The sequence below is a fragment of the Bufo bufo genome, chromosome 4, assembly GCF_905171765.1.
Source record: "Bufo bufo chromosome 4, aBufBuf1.1, whole genome shotgun sequence".
NCBI classification, from domain to species: Eukaryota; Metazoa; Chordata; class Amphibia; order Anura; family Bufonidae; genus Bufo; species Bufo bufo.
The window spans coordinates 5,882,859-5,901,418 of record NC_053392.1 but is presented as its reverse complement, the minus strand read 5'-3'; the positions used below and the strand labels follow the sequence as shown (position 1 = coordinate 5,901,418).

The window sequence follows — 18,560 nt, the reverse complement described above, 5'->3', positions numbered from 1 at the left end:
TTTCTTAAAAATTTGAAGAATTGCTTCTAAACTTCTAAGCCTTCTAACGTCCTAAAAAAATAAAATGACATTTCCAAAATGATGCCAACATAAAGTAGACATATGGGGAATGTTAAATAATAAATATTTTATGAGGTATCACTTTCTGTTTTAAAAGCAGAGAAATTGAAATTTAGAAAATTGCGAATTTTTCCAATTTTTGGGTAAATTTGGGATTTTTTCATAAATAAAGGTGAAATATTTTGACTCAAATTTATGACTATTATGAAGTACAATGTGTCACGAGAAAACCATCTCAGAATGACTTGGATAAATAAAGGCGTTCCAAAGTTATTACCACATAAAGTGAGATATGTCAGTTTTGCAAAATTTGGCCTGGTCAGGAAGGGGGCAAAGGGCCCAGATGGGAAGTGGTTAAAGGAGAGAAACCTCCTCTGGTCTCCAGAAAAGGGTTCTGGGAGCTTGATCTGGGGTTCAACATGTGGAATGGGGGGCAGAGGAGTGGAAGAACCTTGCCCTAACTCAAAAGAACGGAGTTTCCCTCCTAGCTCCTGCACCATCTGTGTCAAGTTAGAGACATGGTAAGTCAGGGTAATAAGAGGATTCATGATACAGTGGTTGTTAGGCCTGTTAATTGATCACTTTCATGTGTTAGGGTTATTTATGGCTATGCATTTTGTATAAAACTATATGGTTTGTATATATGCATCAGCTGTTTGTGCTATAAAAATCCCACCTCCCCCTCTACCTGCACGCATGAGTAAGGAGGCGTGTTCTCCCGAAACATCGCGTGGAGGGGAGGAGGTGTGAACGATGTCTGTCTCAGCGCCCCTCATGATGTACCATTTTATATTGGAATGAAGTAAAAAGAAACAAAAGAATTATCAGCGACTTGTAAGCATGACTTCTGTTGCTCACTCGCATACAATATTAGCACAGAGGTAAAATGAACACACAAGTCTGCAAGTTTGAAAGACTAATTTATTTGTAAAACATTATTCTTACACAAAACATCAACATGTCTTCTCTCTTGTGTGAATTCTTTTATGTAGATCAAGGCTTGATTTACGGTTAAAGCCTTTCCCACATTCTGAACATGAATGTGGCTTCTCTCCTATGTGAATTCTCTGATGTGCAAGCAGATATGATCTATATGTAAAACATTTACCACACTCTGAACATGAATATGGCTTCTCTCCTGTGTGAATTATTTTATGTACATTAAGGCTTGATTTTCGGTTAAAGCATTTCCCACATTCTGAACATGAATGTGGCTTCTCACCTGTGTGAATTCTCTGATGTGCAAGCAGAGATGATCTATCTGTAAAACATTTACCACACTCTGAACATGAATATGGCTTCTCTCCTGTGTGAATTATTTTATGTACATTAAGGCTTGATTTTCTGTTAAAGCATTTCCCACATTCTGAACATGAATACGGCTTCTCTCCTGTGTGAATTCTGAGATGTTTAGCAAGACTTTTTTTATGTGTGAAACATTTGTCACATTCTGAACATGAATATGGCTTCTCTCCTGTGTGAATTCTTTTATGTTGATCAAGGCTTTCTTTTTGGGTAAAGCATTTCCCACATTCTGAACATGAATATGGCTTCTCTCCTGTGTGAATTCGGAGATGTGTAGTAAGACTTTTTTTATGTGTGAAACATTTTTCACATTCTGAACATGAATATGGCTTTTCTCCTGTGTGAATTCTCAGATGTGTAGTAAGAAATATTTTTTGTGTAAAACATTTCCCACATTCTGAACATGAATATGGCTTCTCTCCTGTGTGAATTATCTTATGTTGATTAAGATTTGATTTCCTGACAAAGCATTTCCCACATTCCGAACATGAATACGGCTTCTCTCCTTTGTGACTGCTTCTGTGTACAGAAAGCTCTGACTTACATCTGAACTGTTTTCCACGTTCCTCACAATTAAACATTTTACTCTGTTTCTGCCTTATATTTGGGGTAATAATCTGTGATTGATCAGTAGAATTATTTGATGGCTCTGCATTGTGAAGTCCTGGATGTACATTACAGGTAATGAAGTTTTCTTCTGAAGAGCGCTGCCTGGTGTCTTCATCTTCTTTATAATCTAGAGATAACATGATGATGTTTCCTTCAGGCTTCTCACAGGAATTTTCTGTTAAGATTAAGAATAGATTTTATGATTTATTGTTAAAACTTTTTGATAAATTTATCACATTCCAATGAGGCTGGATTCACATGTAACAGACATATCCATCTATGTTACGTGCACATGTATCTATGATGCTGCGAGTTGATGTGAGCTGAACCTGTGGTGGGGACACATGTGCACAATACAGATGGATAATATGTCCGTAATAATCTCATGTGAATCTGGCCTTAGGCTGGAGAGACACATTCAATATAAAATACATTTTTTGTGCCAGAAGTGGATCCATCAGGAATGTGAGGAATACATCCTTCCCTTTCTCTGCAATGTATTTGCTGTAAAAATTTAAGGCTGACTCTTGAACGTATCCTGAGTTTCTACAGTTTGCATATTGAGGATCTGCTTGCAGATTTAGCCTAAATCAATGGAGCGAATTTGCGCAAGGAAATTGTAACAGGAGGAAGGAGGTCACTTTTTTCTTGCTACAGTGTGCGGATAAATCATCTACTAGATGATCGATTCAGCCTGGAGTATGACACAGAATGTGTTCCGAAGTCAGGGCGGAAAAAAGCTAATCAGAACATAAGCTAACATGTTTCAGTGATGTCCCAGATTCTGGTCTGCACTCAGTAGCCCCCTCCCCCCTTCAATACTGGGACATTAACCCTTTAATGTTCTGGCAATTTTCCATTTTCGTTTTTTTACTCCCAGCCTTCCCAAAGCCATAACTCTTATTTTTCCCATTCACATAGCTATATGCAAGCTTTTTTGTTGCGGGACAAGTTGTACTTTTTAATGGAACCATTTACGGTTGCATACAATGTAGTGGGAAGCGGGGAAATAAATTCCAAATGGTGGGGTGGAATTATAAAGAATAAAATAAAAATTTCCAACAAAGTTTTATGGGTTTTAATTTTACAGCATTTCCTATAAGGTAAAACTGACCTGTTACTTCCATTCACCGGGTCACTACGATTATAATGATATCAAATGTGTATAGTTTTTCTTGTGGGGGGGGGGGGGGTGAAACATTTATAATAAAATTATTATATGCACGGAGCTGTGCGAGGGCTCATGTTGGGGCATGTATGCATTGGAGTCTAGTAGAATTACACTGTGCTCCTATGGTTCTGACTGCTACCTCGGATCTGAAGCAGAGTTTGGATCCAAGTTTTAAAGTCGTTTTTCACTTCAAATGCCGCAGTTATTCCATGAACTCTTGCGAGACTTCGCCTTATCGGAGGCCGTACATTTTAATGCTGTACAGAGACGGATCTCTGTACAGCATTAAAGGGGTTGTCCAAGTTATATTTGTCCTCAGGATAGGTCATCAATATCAGATCGGCTGGGGTCCGACACCCGGACGATCAGCTGTTTGAAGAGAAGGCGCGCCCCGTGCCAGCGCCTCCTCCTCTTCACTCTTTACCTTCTAGCTGTTGCATCTGCAGCGGTGAGCAGGTGTAATTACAGCCAAGCCGTCCCATTCATTTCTATGGGACTGATCGCTCCTATACAAGTGTACAGTAATGAGCCGTCCCATAGAAATGAATGGGACGGCTTGGCTGTAATTACACCTGCTCACCGCTGCAGATGCAACAGCTAGAAGGTAAAGAGTGAAGAGGAGGAGGCGCTGGCACGGGGCGCGCCTTCTCTTCAAACAGCTGATCGGCCGGGTGTGGGACCCCAGCCGATCTGATATTGATGACCTATCCTGAGGACAAATATAACTTGGACAACCCCTTTAATCCGACGTTTTGAGGGAAGAGACTTTGGATCTAGGATCCGCAGTTCGCTTCACTCATCACTATTAGCAATAGGGGGATGTTATCAGTCATTCCATCCTTCTGGATATCTAGTTTTCAGTACGCCTCTCGTTCAGTCATCTTCTTTTCTGAATCCCCCTCCCCATCATTTAACTTTTTCAGTTCCCATACCTCTAAACCATCTGTGTTGCTCGTGTGACGTTGTATGAAATGTTTGGAGGCCGAGGAAGGGTTAACTGCACTTTTGCTGGTGACAAATGCTTCCGTGTCCTCTCTTTTAGGGCTCATGAACACGACTATTGGCATTTTTGCAGGCCGCAAACTGTGGATTTGCAGAACATGGATACCGCTCTATGCGTTCCGCATTTCGCAGAACTGAAGGTCCTGCCCTCTATAGAATAGTCCTATCCTTGTGCGTAATGCGGGGAAGAATAGGACATGTTCTATTTTTTTTTCAGGGCCACGGAACAGACATATGGATGTGGACACATGGTGTGCTGTCCGCATCTTTTACAGCCCCACTGAAGTGAACGGGTCCGCATCCGACCCACAAAAAATGCTGATCAGATGCGAACTAAAAATATGTGTTTGTGTTCATGAGCCCTTCAAAGGGCAGGTTGTGCAGCCCACGTACTGGACATTGCATTAAGTGCAAGTTATTGAACTAGGAATGTAGTGTCCTCTGTGGTGCAAGATTAAGGCTACTTTCACATCAGCATTTTTCCTTTCCGGTATTGAGATGTCGTAGGATCTCAATACCGGAGGAAAACACTTCAGTTCTGTCCCTTCATTGTCAATAGGGACAAAACTGAACAGAACGGAGTCACCAGATTACATTCCGTTCCATTTGGTTGCGTTCCCATGGCGGACAGAAAAACGCTGCATACAGTGGTTGTGTGTGTGTCATGGGATAATGTGTCTGAGAAAACGGATCGGGCACCCATTGACTTACAATGGTTTTGGCGCCGGATCCATCTTGGTTATTTTAAAGATAATAGAACCGGATCCGTTCATTACGGATGCAGACAGTTGTATTATCCTAACGGAAGTGTTTTTGCAGAACCCTGCCAGATCCAGAAAAACCGCAGATGTGAAAGTAGCCTTAGGGCGCATTCACATGCACGTGGTTTGGTGCCGCATTTTTTGCGGCTCGGGTGCAGACCCATTCACTTCAGCAGGCCGCAAAAGATGTGGACAGCACTCTGTGTGCTGTCCGAATCCGTTGCTCCATTCCGTGGCCCCGTGAAAATTATAGATAATGTCTTATTCTTGACCGTTTTGCGGACAACTATCGGCATTTCTATAATGGGCCGTCTGTTCCGTAAATTGCAGAAGGCACACGGGCGGCATCCGTGTTTTGAGGATCCGCAAGCAGGCTCTCAGGGATCATTCTCCCCGCCACAGCATGCACCGGAGGCATCTCCTCCTTCCCAGACACCGGGAATAATGAGCCCTCACCACTGCGCATACCGGGGAGAAGCAGCGCAGACCTCTCAAACACCCTGATGTGGGGGATTCAGCCGTACCGCTGCCTTCCCAGACGTGGCATGTGCCATCTTTGTCCTCTACCAGCAGTCCGGAGAAGCAGAGTCCGTCTCTCCGGTGCCTCACCAAGACTCTCTTCAGTGGCCCCTAACCTGGCCCAATTCCAAACATCAAGTCAACCCTCCTCGAGTACCTTGGTTAACCCCTTAAGGACACAGGTACGCCCTGATGTCCTGGTACTTAAGGACACAGGGCGTACCCGTACGTGCTGTGTAGTTTTGATCAATGCCGCATGGCCGGCAGTGATCGGAGAATGAGGTGCCTGTTGAAATCATTCAGGCACTCTGTGACAATGCCTAGGGGGGGTCCTGTGACCCCCCCGGCATTACCGATCACTACAAACCACAGGTCAATTCAGACCTGCGGTTTGTAGCGCTTATGCAAGTTTCTGATCCTTGCGGTCTGTGACTGCAGGGATCAGAAACCTCAAAGTGCCCCCCCCCCCTGCAGCCCTCTGTTTTTGTGCCTGCGGGCAGTGCGGGAGGCGGGCGGCAGTGTGAGGGGCGGGTGAGCGATCTTCCGCCCTTCCCCCTTTATTCTCAGGATGACCGAGCGGTTGAATCATTGCTGACACTCTGATTCAAACAGCTGACATCTGCACAGATGTCAGCCGTTGTAATCCCTTCCATTGCGCGGTCCGTTGGCCCCGGACAGGATGGGGTCAAGGAGGGAGGGAGCCCCCCTCTCTCCCCTCTCTCCCCTTCCCAGTCTGCTCAGTTGTGGCAGACGGGGAAGGTTCCCATGGCAACAGGACGCCTTTTCAGGCATCCTGCTGTCCATGGTGCTGAACAGATCTGTGCTAAAGGCAGAGATCTGCTCAGACAAAATGTTAGGCCTCTTTCACACGGGCGAGTATTCCACGCGGATGCGATGCGCGAGTTGAACGCATTGCACCCGCACTGAATACCGACCCATTCATTTCTATGGGGCTGTTCACATGAGCGGTGATTTTCACGCATCACTTGTGCGTTGCATGAAAATCGCAGCATGCTCTATATTCTGCCTTTTTCACGCAACGCAGGCCCCATAGAAGTGAATGGGGTTGCGTGAAAATCGCAATCATCCGCAAGCAAGTGCGGATGCGGTGCGATTTTCACGCACGGTTGCTAGGAGACGATCAGGATGGAGACCCGATCATTATTATTTTACCTTATAACATGATCTTTTACCATGGTGATGGATCATGTGATGACCGGAGTGACGTCACCACAGGTCCTGTTGCTGCTCAGAGCTAAGATGAAGACAGAAGGAGATGCCGGGCTCCGCAATCAAGTGGATTAAGGTGAGTTAAATTATTACTTTTAATTTTTTTTAACCCCTCCAGCGCTATTTTACTATGCATTCTGTATTCAGAATGCTATTATTTTCCCTTATAACCATGTTATAAGAGAAAATAATACAATCTACAGAACCCCGATCCCAAGCCCGAACTACTGTGAAGAAGTTCGGGTTTGGGTACCAAACATGCGTGATTTTTCTCACGCGAGTGCAAAACACATTACAATGTTTTGCACTCGCGCGGAAAAATTGTTCCCGCAACGCACCCACACATTTTCCCGCAACGCCTGTGTGAAAGGGGCCTAAGTGAAATACAGTACAATACACTTTAGTGTACTGTACTGTATTATACAGACATCAGACCCACTGGATCTTCAAGAAGCAAGTGAGTCTAGGTAAAAAAAAAAAAGTGAATAAATAAATAAATAAAAAACACACACACACACACACACACACATTTATCCCTGATTAAAAATGTTAAAAATAAAATTCCCTACACGTTATATATCACCATGTCCGTAATGACCTGATCTATAAAACGGTCATGTTACATTCCCCGCACGGTGAACGCCATAAAAAATTAAAACTATGATGAAATTGAAATTTTGCCCACCTTACTTCCAAGAAAAGGTAATAAAAGTGATAAAAAAAGTTGTATGTACGCCAAAATGTACGACAAACCGTCTCCTCATCCCGCAAAAAATGAGCCCCTACATGAGACAATGGCCCAAAAAAATTAAAAACTATGGCTTTCAGACTATGGAGACACTAAAATGATTTTTTTTTAAAAAAAAATGATATTATTGTGTAAAACTTAAATAAAATTTTAAAAAGTAAACATATTAGGTATCCCTGCGTCCGTAACAACCTGCTCTATAAAAATAGCACATGATCTAATCTGTCAGATGAACGTTGTAAATAATAAAAAATAAAAAACGGTGCCAAAACAGGTATTTTTTGGCAAATTTTCAATTTTAATCCATTTATTCCCGTAATAAAGCAAGGGTTAACAGCCAAACAAAACTCAAAATTTATTGCCCTGATTCTTAAGTTTACAGAAACACCCCATATGTGGTTGTAAACTGCTGTACGGGCACACGGCAGGGCGCAGAAGGAAAGGAATGCCATATGGATTTTGGAAGGCAGTTTTTGCTGGACTTGTTTTTTGACACCATGTCCCATTTGAAGCCCCCCTGATGCACCCCTAGAGTAGAAACTCCAAAAAGTGACCCCATTTAAGAAACTACACCCCTCAAGGTATTCAAAACTGATTTTACTAACTTTGTTAACCCTTTAAGTGTTCCACAAGAGTCAATGGCAAATGGAGATGAAATTTCAGAATTTCTATTTTTTGTTACTTTGCTTCACAAAGTGTAATATACAGTAGAGCAACCAAAAATCATATGTACCCTAAAATAGTACCAAAAAAACTGCCACCTTATCCCGTAGTTTCCAAAATGGGGTCACGTTTTTTGGAGTTTTTACTCTAGGGGTGCATCAGGATGCTTCAAATGGGACATGGTGTAAATAAACCAGTCCAGCGAAATCTGCCTTCCAAAAACCACACGGCGCTCCTTTCCCTCTACGCCCCGACGTGGGGCCGTACAGTGGTATACGACCACATATCGGGTGTTTCTGTAAACCGCAGAGTCAGGGCAATAAATAGAGTTTGTTTGGCTGTTAACCCTTGCTTTGTTAGTGGAAAAAATGGATTAAAATTGAAAATTTGGCAAAAACTTGAAATTCAGAAATTTCATCTCCATTTGCCATCAACTCTTGAGGAACACCTAAAGGGTTATTAATGTTTGTAACATCAGTTTTGAATACCTTGAGGGGTGTAGTTTCTAGAATGGGGTCACTTTTGGGTGGTTTCTATTATGTAAGCCTCACAAAGTGACTTCAGACCTGAACAGGTCCCTAAAAAGTGGGTATTTGAAAATTTCAGAAAATCTTCAAGATTTGCATCTAGACTTCTAAGCCTTGTAACGTCCCCAAAAAATAAAATGGCATTCCCAAAGTGATTCAAACATGAAGTAGACATATGGGGAATGTAAACTAATAACTATTTTTGGAGGTATTACTGTGTATTATAGAAGTAGAGAAATTGAAACTTGGAAATTTGCTAATTTTTCCCAAATTTTGGTAAATTTGGTATTTTTTTTATTTAAAAAAATGATTATTTTTTACTCCATTTTACCAGTGTTATGGACGTACAATATGTGACGAAAAAACAATCTCAGAAAGGCTTGGATAAGTAAAAGCGTTTTAAAGTTATCACCACATGAAGGGACACTGGTCAGATTTGCAAAAAATGGCCTGGTCCTCAAGGTGAAATAAGGCTGTGTCCTTAAGGGGTTGTCCGAGATAATTTTTTGTTCTACAGTCGTGGCCAAAAGTTTTGAGAATTACATAAATATTGGAAATTGGAAAAGTTGCTGCTTAAGTTTTTATAATAGCAATTTGCATATACTCCAGAATGTTATGAAGAGTGATCAGATGAATTGCATAGTCCTTCTTTGCCATGAAAATTAACTTAATCCAAAAAAAACTTTCCACTTAATTTCATTTCTGTCATTAAAGGACCTGCTGAGATCATTTCAGTAATCGTCTTGTTAACTCAGGTGAGAATGTTGACGAGCACAAGGCTGGAGATCATTATGTCAGGCTGATTGGGTTAAAATGGCAGACTTGACCTGTTAAAAGGAGGGTGATGCTTGAAATCATTGTTCTTCCATTGTTAACCATGGTGACCTGCAAAGAAACGCGTGCAGCCATCATTGCGTTGCATAAAAATGGCTTCACAGGCAAGGATATTGTGGCTACTAAGATTGCACCTCAATCAACAATTTATAGGATCATCAAGAACTTCAAGGAAAGAGGTTCAATTCTTGTTAAGAAGGCTTCAGGGCGTCCAAGAAAGTCCAGCAAGCGCCAGGATCGTCTCCTAAAGAGGATTCAGCTGCGGGATCTGAGTGCCACCAGTGCAGAGCTTGCTCAGGAATGGCAGCAGGCAGGTGTGAGCGCATCTGCACGCACAGTGAGGCAAAGACTTTTGGAAGATGGCCTGGTGTCAAGAAGGGCAGCAAAGAAGCCACTTCTCTCCAAAAAAAACATCAGGGACAGATTGATCTTCTGCAAAAAGTATGGTGAATGGACTGCTGAGGACTGGGGCAAAGTCATATTCTCCGATGAAGCCTCTTTCCGATTGTTTGGGGCATCTGGAAAAAGGCTTGTCCGGAGAAGAAAAGGTGAGCGCTACCATCAGTCCTGTGTCAACAGTAAAGCATCCTGAGACCATTCATGTGTGGGGTTGCTTTTCATCCAAGGGAGTGGGCTCACTCACAATTTTGCCCCAAAACACAGCCATGAATAAAGAATGGCACCAAAACACCCTCCAACAGCAACTTCTTCCAACAATCCAACAACAGTTTGGTGAAGAACAATGCATTTTCCAGCACGATGGAGCACCGTGCCATAAGGCAAAAGTGATAACTAAGTGGCTCGGGGACCAAAACGTTGACATTTTGGGTCCATGGCCTGGAAACTCCCCAGATCTTAATCCCATTGAGAACTTGTGGTCAATCCTCAAGAGGCGGGTGGACAAACAAAAGCCCACTAATTCTGACAAACTCCAAGAAGTGATTATGAAAGAATGGGTTGCTATCAGTCAGGAATTGGCCCAGAAGTTGATTGAGAGCATGCCCAGTCGAATTGCAGAGGTCCTGAACAAGAAGGGCCAACACTGCAAATACTGACTCTTTGCATAAATGTCATGTAATTGTCGATAAAAGCCTTTGAAACGTATGAAGTGTGTGTAATTATATTTCACTACATCACAGAAACAACTGAAACAAAGATCTAAAAGCAGTTTAGCAGCAAACTTTGTGAAAACTAATATTTGTGTCATTCTCAAAACTTTTGGCCACGACTGTAGGTTTCTAACTAGGCAAATGTAACAGCTTTCCAATTAACTCACTTTATCTCCAGTGGCTGGTTTCTCAGATTTCACTGAGGGTCACATGAACTATGATGTCAGCTTCTCTCCCTGCTCTGATGTTCGTGCACAAGCCCGAGAGATCTGTACACGAGACTTCACTGTGCTGGCCACGCCCCCCTGCACTGCCAGCTGCTGCTTATTGCTCTCTCCCAGGATTCTTAACCCCTTCAGCTGCACAGACAAGTGTTTACTGTGTAGCTGCAGGCAGTGAGGAGACAAATGCTGCGCACAGGAGCTGAAAGAGAAGTTCCGCAGAGCATTGCAGGTAGGGGGAAGATCCTGTGTGTATCAGCAGTGTCATTGTACAGCTGGGACTTGTAGTCCTACACATACAATATGCTGCTGAGTCTCCCAGCTGGCAGACATCACTCAGGGCAGTACTTGTATTCACTCTCTTAGCACTACAGGGGGAGGGGCACAGATGGTTGTTGTTGCAAGTAAACAATGGGCCAGAAGAGAACCAGGGAAATGAGGAAATAGATATTTTTTTGCTTAAAACTTGCTTAGCTTAGTGTGAGAGAGTAACTGGAAAAGTAGTAGAGAATAGTTATATTTCGCCTAGGTTTCTTTCATATACCATGTACTACACTACAGGAGGTGGATATCTCAACTAGGAAACCTGGGTGAGATATCAGAAATCCAGGAAAAGATGGTCTGCCTTAGCAAAACATAGTTTGCTGAGGACTTTGGTAAATGGTGTTGTTGGGCCTGGATTTTAATGGAATGAGGATGCAGGTTGGTAGCGGGGCTCCTCATTCCCTTCCTGTCCAGAACAGGTTTCATATAGAGCTCTCAGCCAGGTGATGGAGCTCAGCTCATTTCTGGGCTATGAAGGTTTGCACTATGAGCATGTCTGGGTGGGAACTGGTTGAACTGACTGGCTTTCACCATTGCTGCTGAAGTCTGCTAAAGCAACAAAAAGGACACTGAGTTTATTTTGAATTGTGTCGTGTGGCTGGTAGTAGGCCGCCCGTATAGAAAGGGTAATTTTATGTTTAGTTAGTGCTCAGCCGAGCAGGAATTTATTTTGCATCTTTGCCTGAATGTAAAGGCCTTATATTTGTTTGTGGATGAGAATAAAGAAAACAGGCAAACCCCTGTGTGAACTGTGCCATTGTGTCACTGTCTCTGACTGCTGTGCCTACTACTATGGAGCTGACCTTCACATTAGTTATATATCACTGACCATCAGATTTACAGTGCTATATTATTATTTTTTTTCCGTAACTTGGACAACCCCTTTAAAGAGAAGCTAATTGAAGTCAGCAAATCCCTACACGCTGATCTACAAGCTTTGATCTCCCCTATTCAGGCCACCATCCAAGGCCTTCTTCCCAGGGTGTACCATATTGAAAATAAAATGGGAGGGTTTGCGTCCTCCCATAACAATCAATTGGATGCACATACTGAAATGTCATAAGAGGTAGAGAAAATAAAGGCTAAGCTCAATGATTTGTAAAACAGATCCCGCAGAAACAATATAAAGTTTAGAAGAATCCCAGGATATCCCTAATGAAGACCTCAAACAATATCTCTGCTTGTTATTTCAGGCCCTCATACCGACTCTCACAGCTCAAGACCTGGTTATTGATAGGGCCCACAGGGTTCCAAGACCCAGCCATCTCCCAGCCTCTATCCCGAGAGACGTGCTGGCGAGGATTCATTATTTTCACATAAAGGAACAGCTACTAGAGGCGTCCAGAAAAAAGGGTACCCTGCCGGCCCTTACCATACCATCAAGCTATTCGCTAATCTTTTGGCTGCCACATTGAAACAAAATCGCCAACTGGCCCCTGCCACGCTGGGGTTAAGAGATCATAAAATCGCATATCGCTGGGGGGTTCCTAGTTAAGCTATTAATAAACAAAGATGGCGTTTGGCATACCATCAGTTCAGTGGATGCTGGCAGATCTCTCCTATCTTCTTGGAAGATTGAAGTTACTGACTACCAGAAAGAGAAACCTCCAGACCCCCACCATCTTTCTGAGGAATGGCGCTTGGTGGAGTCTGGAAGAGGCACCAAACATTGAAGCCTGCCTATCCGTTCTACTTGGGTGTATATAGCTGCTACATCCAGAAGTCAAGAAGTTTGTGGCTCCTGACTACACGGAATTGACTTTACCCTACAACAAAGAGATTTCTCTGTTTTCTGTTATATTGTTGTCCTTTATATGTTTTTCAGTTTTCTCCCACCTTTTCCCAGCTACTGGATGTTCTCCAAAGATACCAAAGAGTTGCTCCCGACATCACTAGGGCCAAGTCTCCTACCCTGGACAACCTGGTTAATGTAATGTTTAGCTTCTCTTGTATGTACAATGGTTATTAAGCTTGTATCACTAAATGTAAAGGGCCTTAAAAGCCCCCCGAAGAGATCCTTTATGTGGAAGGAGGACCTAGACTTTAAATGCAACATACTTTGTGCCCAAGAAACTCATATAGTAGCGCAAGAAAGTTACTGAATTCGCCACCCCAAATTTCTGATAATTATTCAATCACATTTTACCAAAAAAACGGAGGGGAGTTCTTTTAGCTTTCAGAGATACACTCGCATTCACCCCTATCTCGAAAATTGTAGATGAGGCGGGCAGATACATCATACAGGTATGCCTCATTAATAACGTCCATTACACTGTGGTGGCGTTATTGCCCCTAATTCCCATCAAATTAGCTTTCTGAACAAGCTCCTCAGGAAAATTGATAAAGTCAGACAGGGTCAACTTCTTCTCTGTGAAGATTTCAATTTAACTCCCGATCCAGACCTAGATTCCTCAGCCTCCTCCAGGCATAAACTTTAATCCCTCCAACGATAGATCTCTTCAGAGGAATTCTATGATATTTGGCGCATACAGCACCCACAGGAGAGGGACTACACCTTCTTCTGTTGCCCATCGGAACTACTCCCGCATAGATCTGTTTCTGCTCTCCAGATCATTACTTCCGAAAGTTTTAGAAACCTCCATAGGAGTGATAAAATGGTCAGATCACGCAGCATTTACTCTATCACTGCAAGAGACCCAATTCCTCCACCCACCACTCTCTCTGGCATAACAACACCTTTCTAGTGGCACATTATACAGAGCCGATAGCTGCATGGCAGGAGTATTTCCGACATAATATTGGGTCAGTGTCATCCCCCTTTTCGTTATGGTCGGCCCATAAAGCACTTATGAGAGGATTTTTTATTAAATTGGCTTCTGCGGCTAAAAAATGCAGGGATAAAAAGATCTCAGAGCTGTTGACCAAAAAAGAAGATCTTGAGAGGAGAAATAAGATTACCCCCCTATACTCAAACAACCCGAGAGACCTCAGGCTCCAATTTAACCTGTTACGGACACAGGGCGTACAGGTACGCCATGATGTCCTGGTACTTAATGCAAATTTTTCCCGATTTTTGGTAAATTTGGTATTTTTTTTATAAATAAAAATGAATTTTTTTGACTCCATTTTACAAGTGTCATGAAGTACAATATGTGATGAAAAAAACAAACAATCTCAGAATGGCCTGGATAAGTCAATGCATTTTAAAGTTATCACACATAAAGTGACACTGGTCAGATTTGCAAAAAATGGCCGGGTCCTTAAGGTGAAAATGAGCCCGGTCCTTAACCTCCTCAGCCCCCCTAGCTTAAACACCCTGAAAGACCAGGCCACTTTTTACACTTCTGACCTACACTACTTTCACGGTTTATTGCTCGGTCATGCAACTTACCACCCAAATGAATTTTACCTCCTTTTCTTCTCACTAATAGAGCTTTCATTTGGTGGTATTTCATTGCTGCTGACATTTTTACTTTTTTTGTTATTAATCGAAATTTAACGATTTTTTTTGCAAAAAAATGACATTTTTCACTTTCAGTTGTAAAATTTTGCAAAAAAAACGAGATCCATATATAAATTTTGCTCTAAATTTATTGTTCTACATGTCTTTGATAAAAAAAAAATGTTTGGGTAAAAAAAAAATGGTTTGGGTAAAAGTTATAGCGTTTACAAACTATGGTACAAAAATGTGAATTTCCGCTTTTTGAAGCAGCTCTGACTTTCTGAGCACCTGTCATGTTTCCTGAGGTTCTACAATGGCCAGACAGTACAAACACCCCACAAATGACCCCATTTCGGAAAGTACACACCCTAAGGTATTCGCTGATGGGCATAGTGAGTTCATAGAACTTTTTATTTTTTGTCACAAGTTAGCGGAAAATGATGATTTTTTTTTTTGATTTTTTTTTTCTTACAAAGTCTCATATTCCACTAACTTGTGACAAAAAATAAAAAGTTCTATGAATTCACTTTGCCCATCACGAAATACCTTGGGGTCTCTTCTTTCCAAAATGGGGTCACTTGTGGGGTAGTTATACTGCCCTTTCATTCTAGGGGCCCTAATGTGTGGTAAGGAGTTTGAAATCAAATTCTGTAAAAAATGACCAGTGAAATCCGAAAGGTGCTCTTTGGAATATGGGCCCCTTTGCCCACCTAGGCTGCAAAAAAGTGTCACACATCTGGTATCTCTGTATTCAGGAGAAGTTGAGGAATGTGTTTTGGGGTGTCTTTTTACATATACCCATGCTGGGTGAGATAAATATCTTGGTCAAATGCCAACTTTGTATAAAAAAAATGGGAAAAGTTGTCTTTTGCCAAGATATTTCTCTCACCCAGCATGGGTATATGTAAAATGACACCCCGAAAAACATTGCCCAACTTCTCCTGAGTACGGCAATACCATATGTGTGACACTTTTTTGCAGCCTAGGTGGGCAAAGGGGCCCATATTCCAAAGAGCACCTTTCGGATTTCACAGGTCATTTACCTACTTACCACACATTAGGGCCCCTGGAAAATGCCAGGGCAGTATAACTACCCCACAAGTGACCCCATTTTGGAAAGAAGACACCCCAAGGTATTCAATGAGGGGCATGGCGAGTTCCTAGAATTTTTTATTTTTTGTCACAAGTTAGTGGAAATTGATGATTTTTTTTTTTTCATACAAAGTCTCATATTCCACTAACTTGTGACAAAAAATAAAAACTTCCATGAACTCACTATGCCCATCAGCGAATACCTTGGGGTCTCTTCTTTCCAAAATGGGGTCACTTGTGGGGTAGTTATACTGCCCTGGCATTCTAGGGGCCCAAATGTGTGGTAAGGAGTTTGAAATCAAATTCTGTAAAAAATGACCTGTGAAATCCTAAAGGTGCTCTTTGGAATGTGGGCCCCTTTGCCCACCTAGGCTGCAAAAAAGTGTCACACATCTGGTATCTCCGTACTCAGGAGAAGTTGGGCAATGTGTTTTGGGGTGTCATTTTACATATACCCATGCTGGGTGAGAGAAATATCTTGGCAAAAGACAACTTTTCCCATTTTTTTATACAAAGTTGGCATTTGACCAAGATATTTCTCTCACCCAGCATGGGTATATGTAAAATGACACCCCAAAACACATTCCCCAACTTCTCCTGAGTACGGCGATACCAGATGTGTGACACTTTTTTGCAGCCTAGATGCGCAAAGGTGCCCAAATTCCTTTTAGGAGGGTATTTTTAGACATTTGGATACCAGACTTCTTCTCACGCTTTGGGGCCCCTAGAATGCCAGGGCAGTATAAATACCCCACAAGTGACCCCATTTTGGAAAGAAGACACCCCAAGGTATTCAATGAGGGGCATGGCGAGTTCATCGAAATTTTTTTTTTTTGGCACAAGTTAGCGGAAATTGATATTTTTTATTTTTTTCTCACAAAGTCTCCCGTTCCGCTAACTTGGGACAAAAATTTCAATCTTTCATGGACTCAATATGCCCCTCACGGAATACCTGGGGGTGTCTTCTTTCCGAAATGGGGTCACATGTGGGGTATTTATACTGCCCTGGCATTCTAGGGGCCCTAAAGCGTGAGAAGAAGTCTGGAATATAAATGTCTAAAAAATTTTACGCATTTGGATTCCGTGAGGGGTATGGTGAGTTCATGTGAGATTTTATTTTTTGACACAAGTTAGTGGAATATGAGACTTTGTAAGAAAAAAAAATAATAATTCCGCTAACTTGGGCCAAAAAAATGTCTGAATGGAGCCTTACAGAGGGGTGATCAATGACAGCGGGGTGATCAATGACAGGGGGGTGATCAATGACAGGGGGGTGATCAATGACAGGGGTGGTGATCAATGACAGGGGGGTGATCACCCCATATAGACTCTCTGATCACCCCCCTGTCATTGATCACGCCCCTGTAAGGCTCCATTCAGATGTCCGTATGTGTTTTGCGGATCCGATCCATGTATCCGTGGATCCGTAAAAATCATACGGACATCTGAAAGCAGCATGACAGGGGGGGGGGGGGGATCAATGACAGGGGGGTGATCAGGGAGTCTATATGGGGTGATCACCCCCCCTGGAAGGCTCCAGGGAGACGCCTGTATGTGTTTTGCGGATCCGATCCATCTATCAGTGGATCCGTAAAAATCATGCGGACATCTGAATGGAGCTTTACAGGGGGTTGATCAATGACAGGGGGGTAATCAATGACAGGGGGGTGATCAGGGAGTCTATATGGGGTGATCAGGGGCTAATAAGGGGTTAATAAGTGACGGGGGGGGTGTAGTGTAGTGGTGCTTGGTGCTACTTTACTGAGCTGCCTGTGTCCTCTGGTGGTCGATCCAAACAAAGGGGACCACCAGAGGACCAGGTAGCAGGTATATTAGACGCTGTTATCAAAACAGCGTCTAATATACCTGTTAGGGGTTAAAAAAAACACATCTCCAGCCTGCCAGCGAACGATCGCCGCTGGCAGGCTGGAGATCCACTCTCTTACCTTCCGTTCCTGTGAGCGCGCGCGCCTGTGTGCGCGCGTTCACAGGAAGTCTCGCGAGATGACACGTATATGCGTGACTCTGCGCAGCGCTGCCACCTCCGGAACGCGATCCTGCGTTAGGCGGTCCGGAGGTGGTTTTTTAAGGAGTTAAAGACTGCCTTCTATATAGATATGAGCGGAACTTACAAAAAGTCAAAGCTAGATATTACTCGCAAAATAACAAAGCTGGTAAACTGTTGGCTCAACGAGTAAAATCCCAAAGAACCAAATCCAGAATCCCTTATAAAAAGTCACCTTTAGACGGCTCTAAAGTCATGGATCCACAAGGCATAGATGATAGTTTCACGGACTATTACTCCTCTCTTTACAATCTGAGCCCGCCCACAAATCCTATTCCAAGCCCCTTCGGTGATATCAACGCTAAAGTTGAACACCTGGATGTTCGGGTTCGGCCGAACTTAAAAAAAAAAAGTTCGGGTACGGGACCCGAACTTGAACCCGAACCCCATTGAAGTCAATGGGGACACGAACTTTTGGCCACTAAAATGGCTCTAAAATAGCCCTGGAAATAGCTAGAGGGCTGCAAAAGGCAGCAAAATGTGCTTAAGAGCATGGCAACTGTTCTGCAAACAAACGTGGATAGGGAAATTAATTTAAAAAACCATATAAGACCTTCAAAAAATAAAAATTAGGAATGATGTAGGAGGAAGAGGTTGAGGAGGCGGTGAATGGGTGGATGTGGCGGTGTAGGCTCACATGGCGGTCTAGGTGGAAGCGGCGGCGAAGGAGGAATAGGTAGCCAACACAGATGTGTGTTATTTAGCATTTTTACATATGCAAAATATAGGGACATATAAAAAAAAAAAAGGAATAAGTGCACTTGAGTACAAGGATGGATGGTTGAGGCTGTTAGAACTGTGTATTCTGCACAAGGTACAGACAAGTCTTGTGGGATCCAGGCCTGGTTCATTTTAATGAAAGTGATCTTGTCCACGTTGGCTGTGGACAGGCGGCTGCGTCTGTCTGTAATGACGCC

At 42.8% G+C, this 18,560-nt stretch overlaps 1 protein-coding gene across 1 annotated transcript in view; it reads right to left on the bottom strand.

Moving 5' to 3' along the window:
• Positions 1-1,013: 1,013 nt before the first annotated feature.
• LOC120997426 (zinc finger protein OZF-like) overlaps positions 1,014-18,560 on the bottom strand; it is a 53,905-nt gene continuing 36,358 nt past the window's right edge. Inside the window, exon 2 of the mRNA XM_040427506.1 lies at positions 1,014-2,149. Coding sequence (XP_040283440.1) covers positions 1,014-2,149 — 1,136 coding nt within the window. The remainder of the gene's footprint in view (positions 2,150-18,560) is intronic.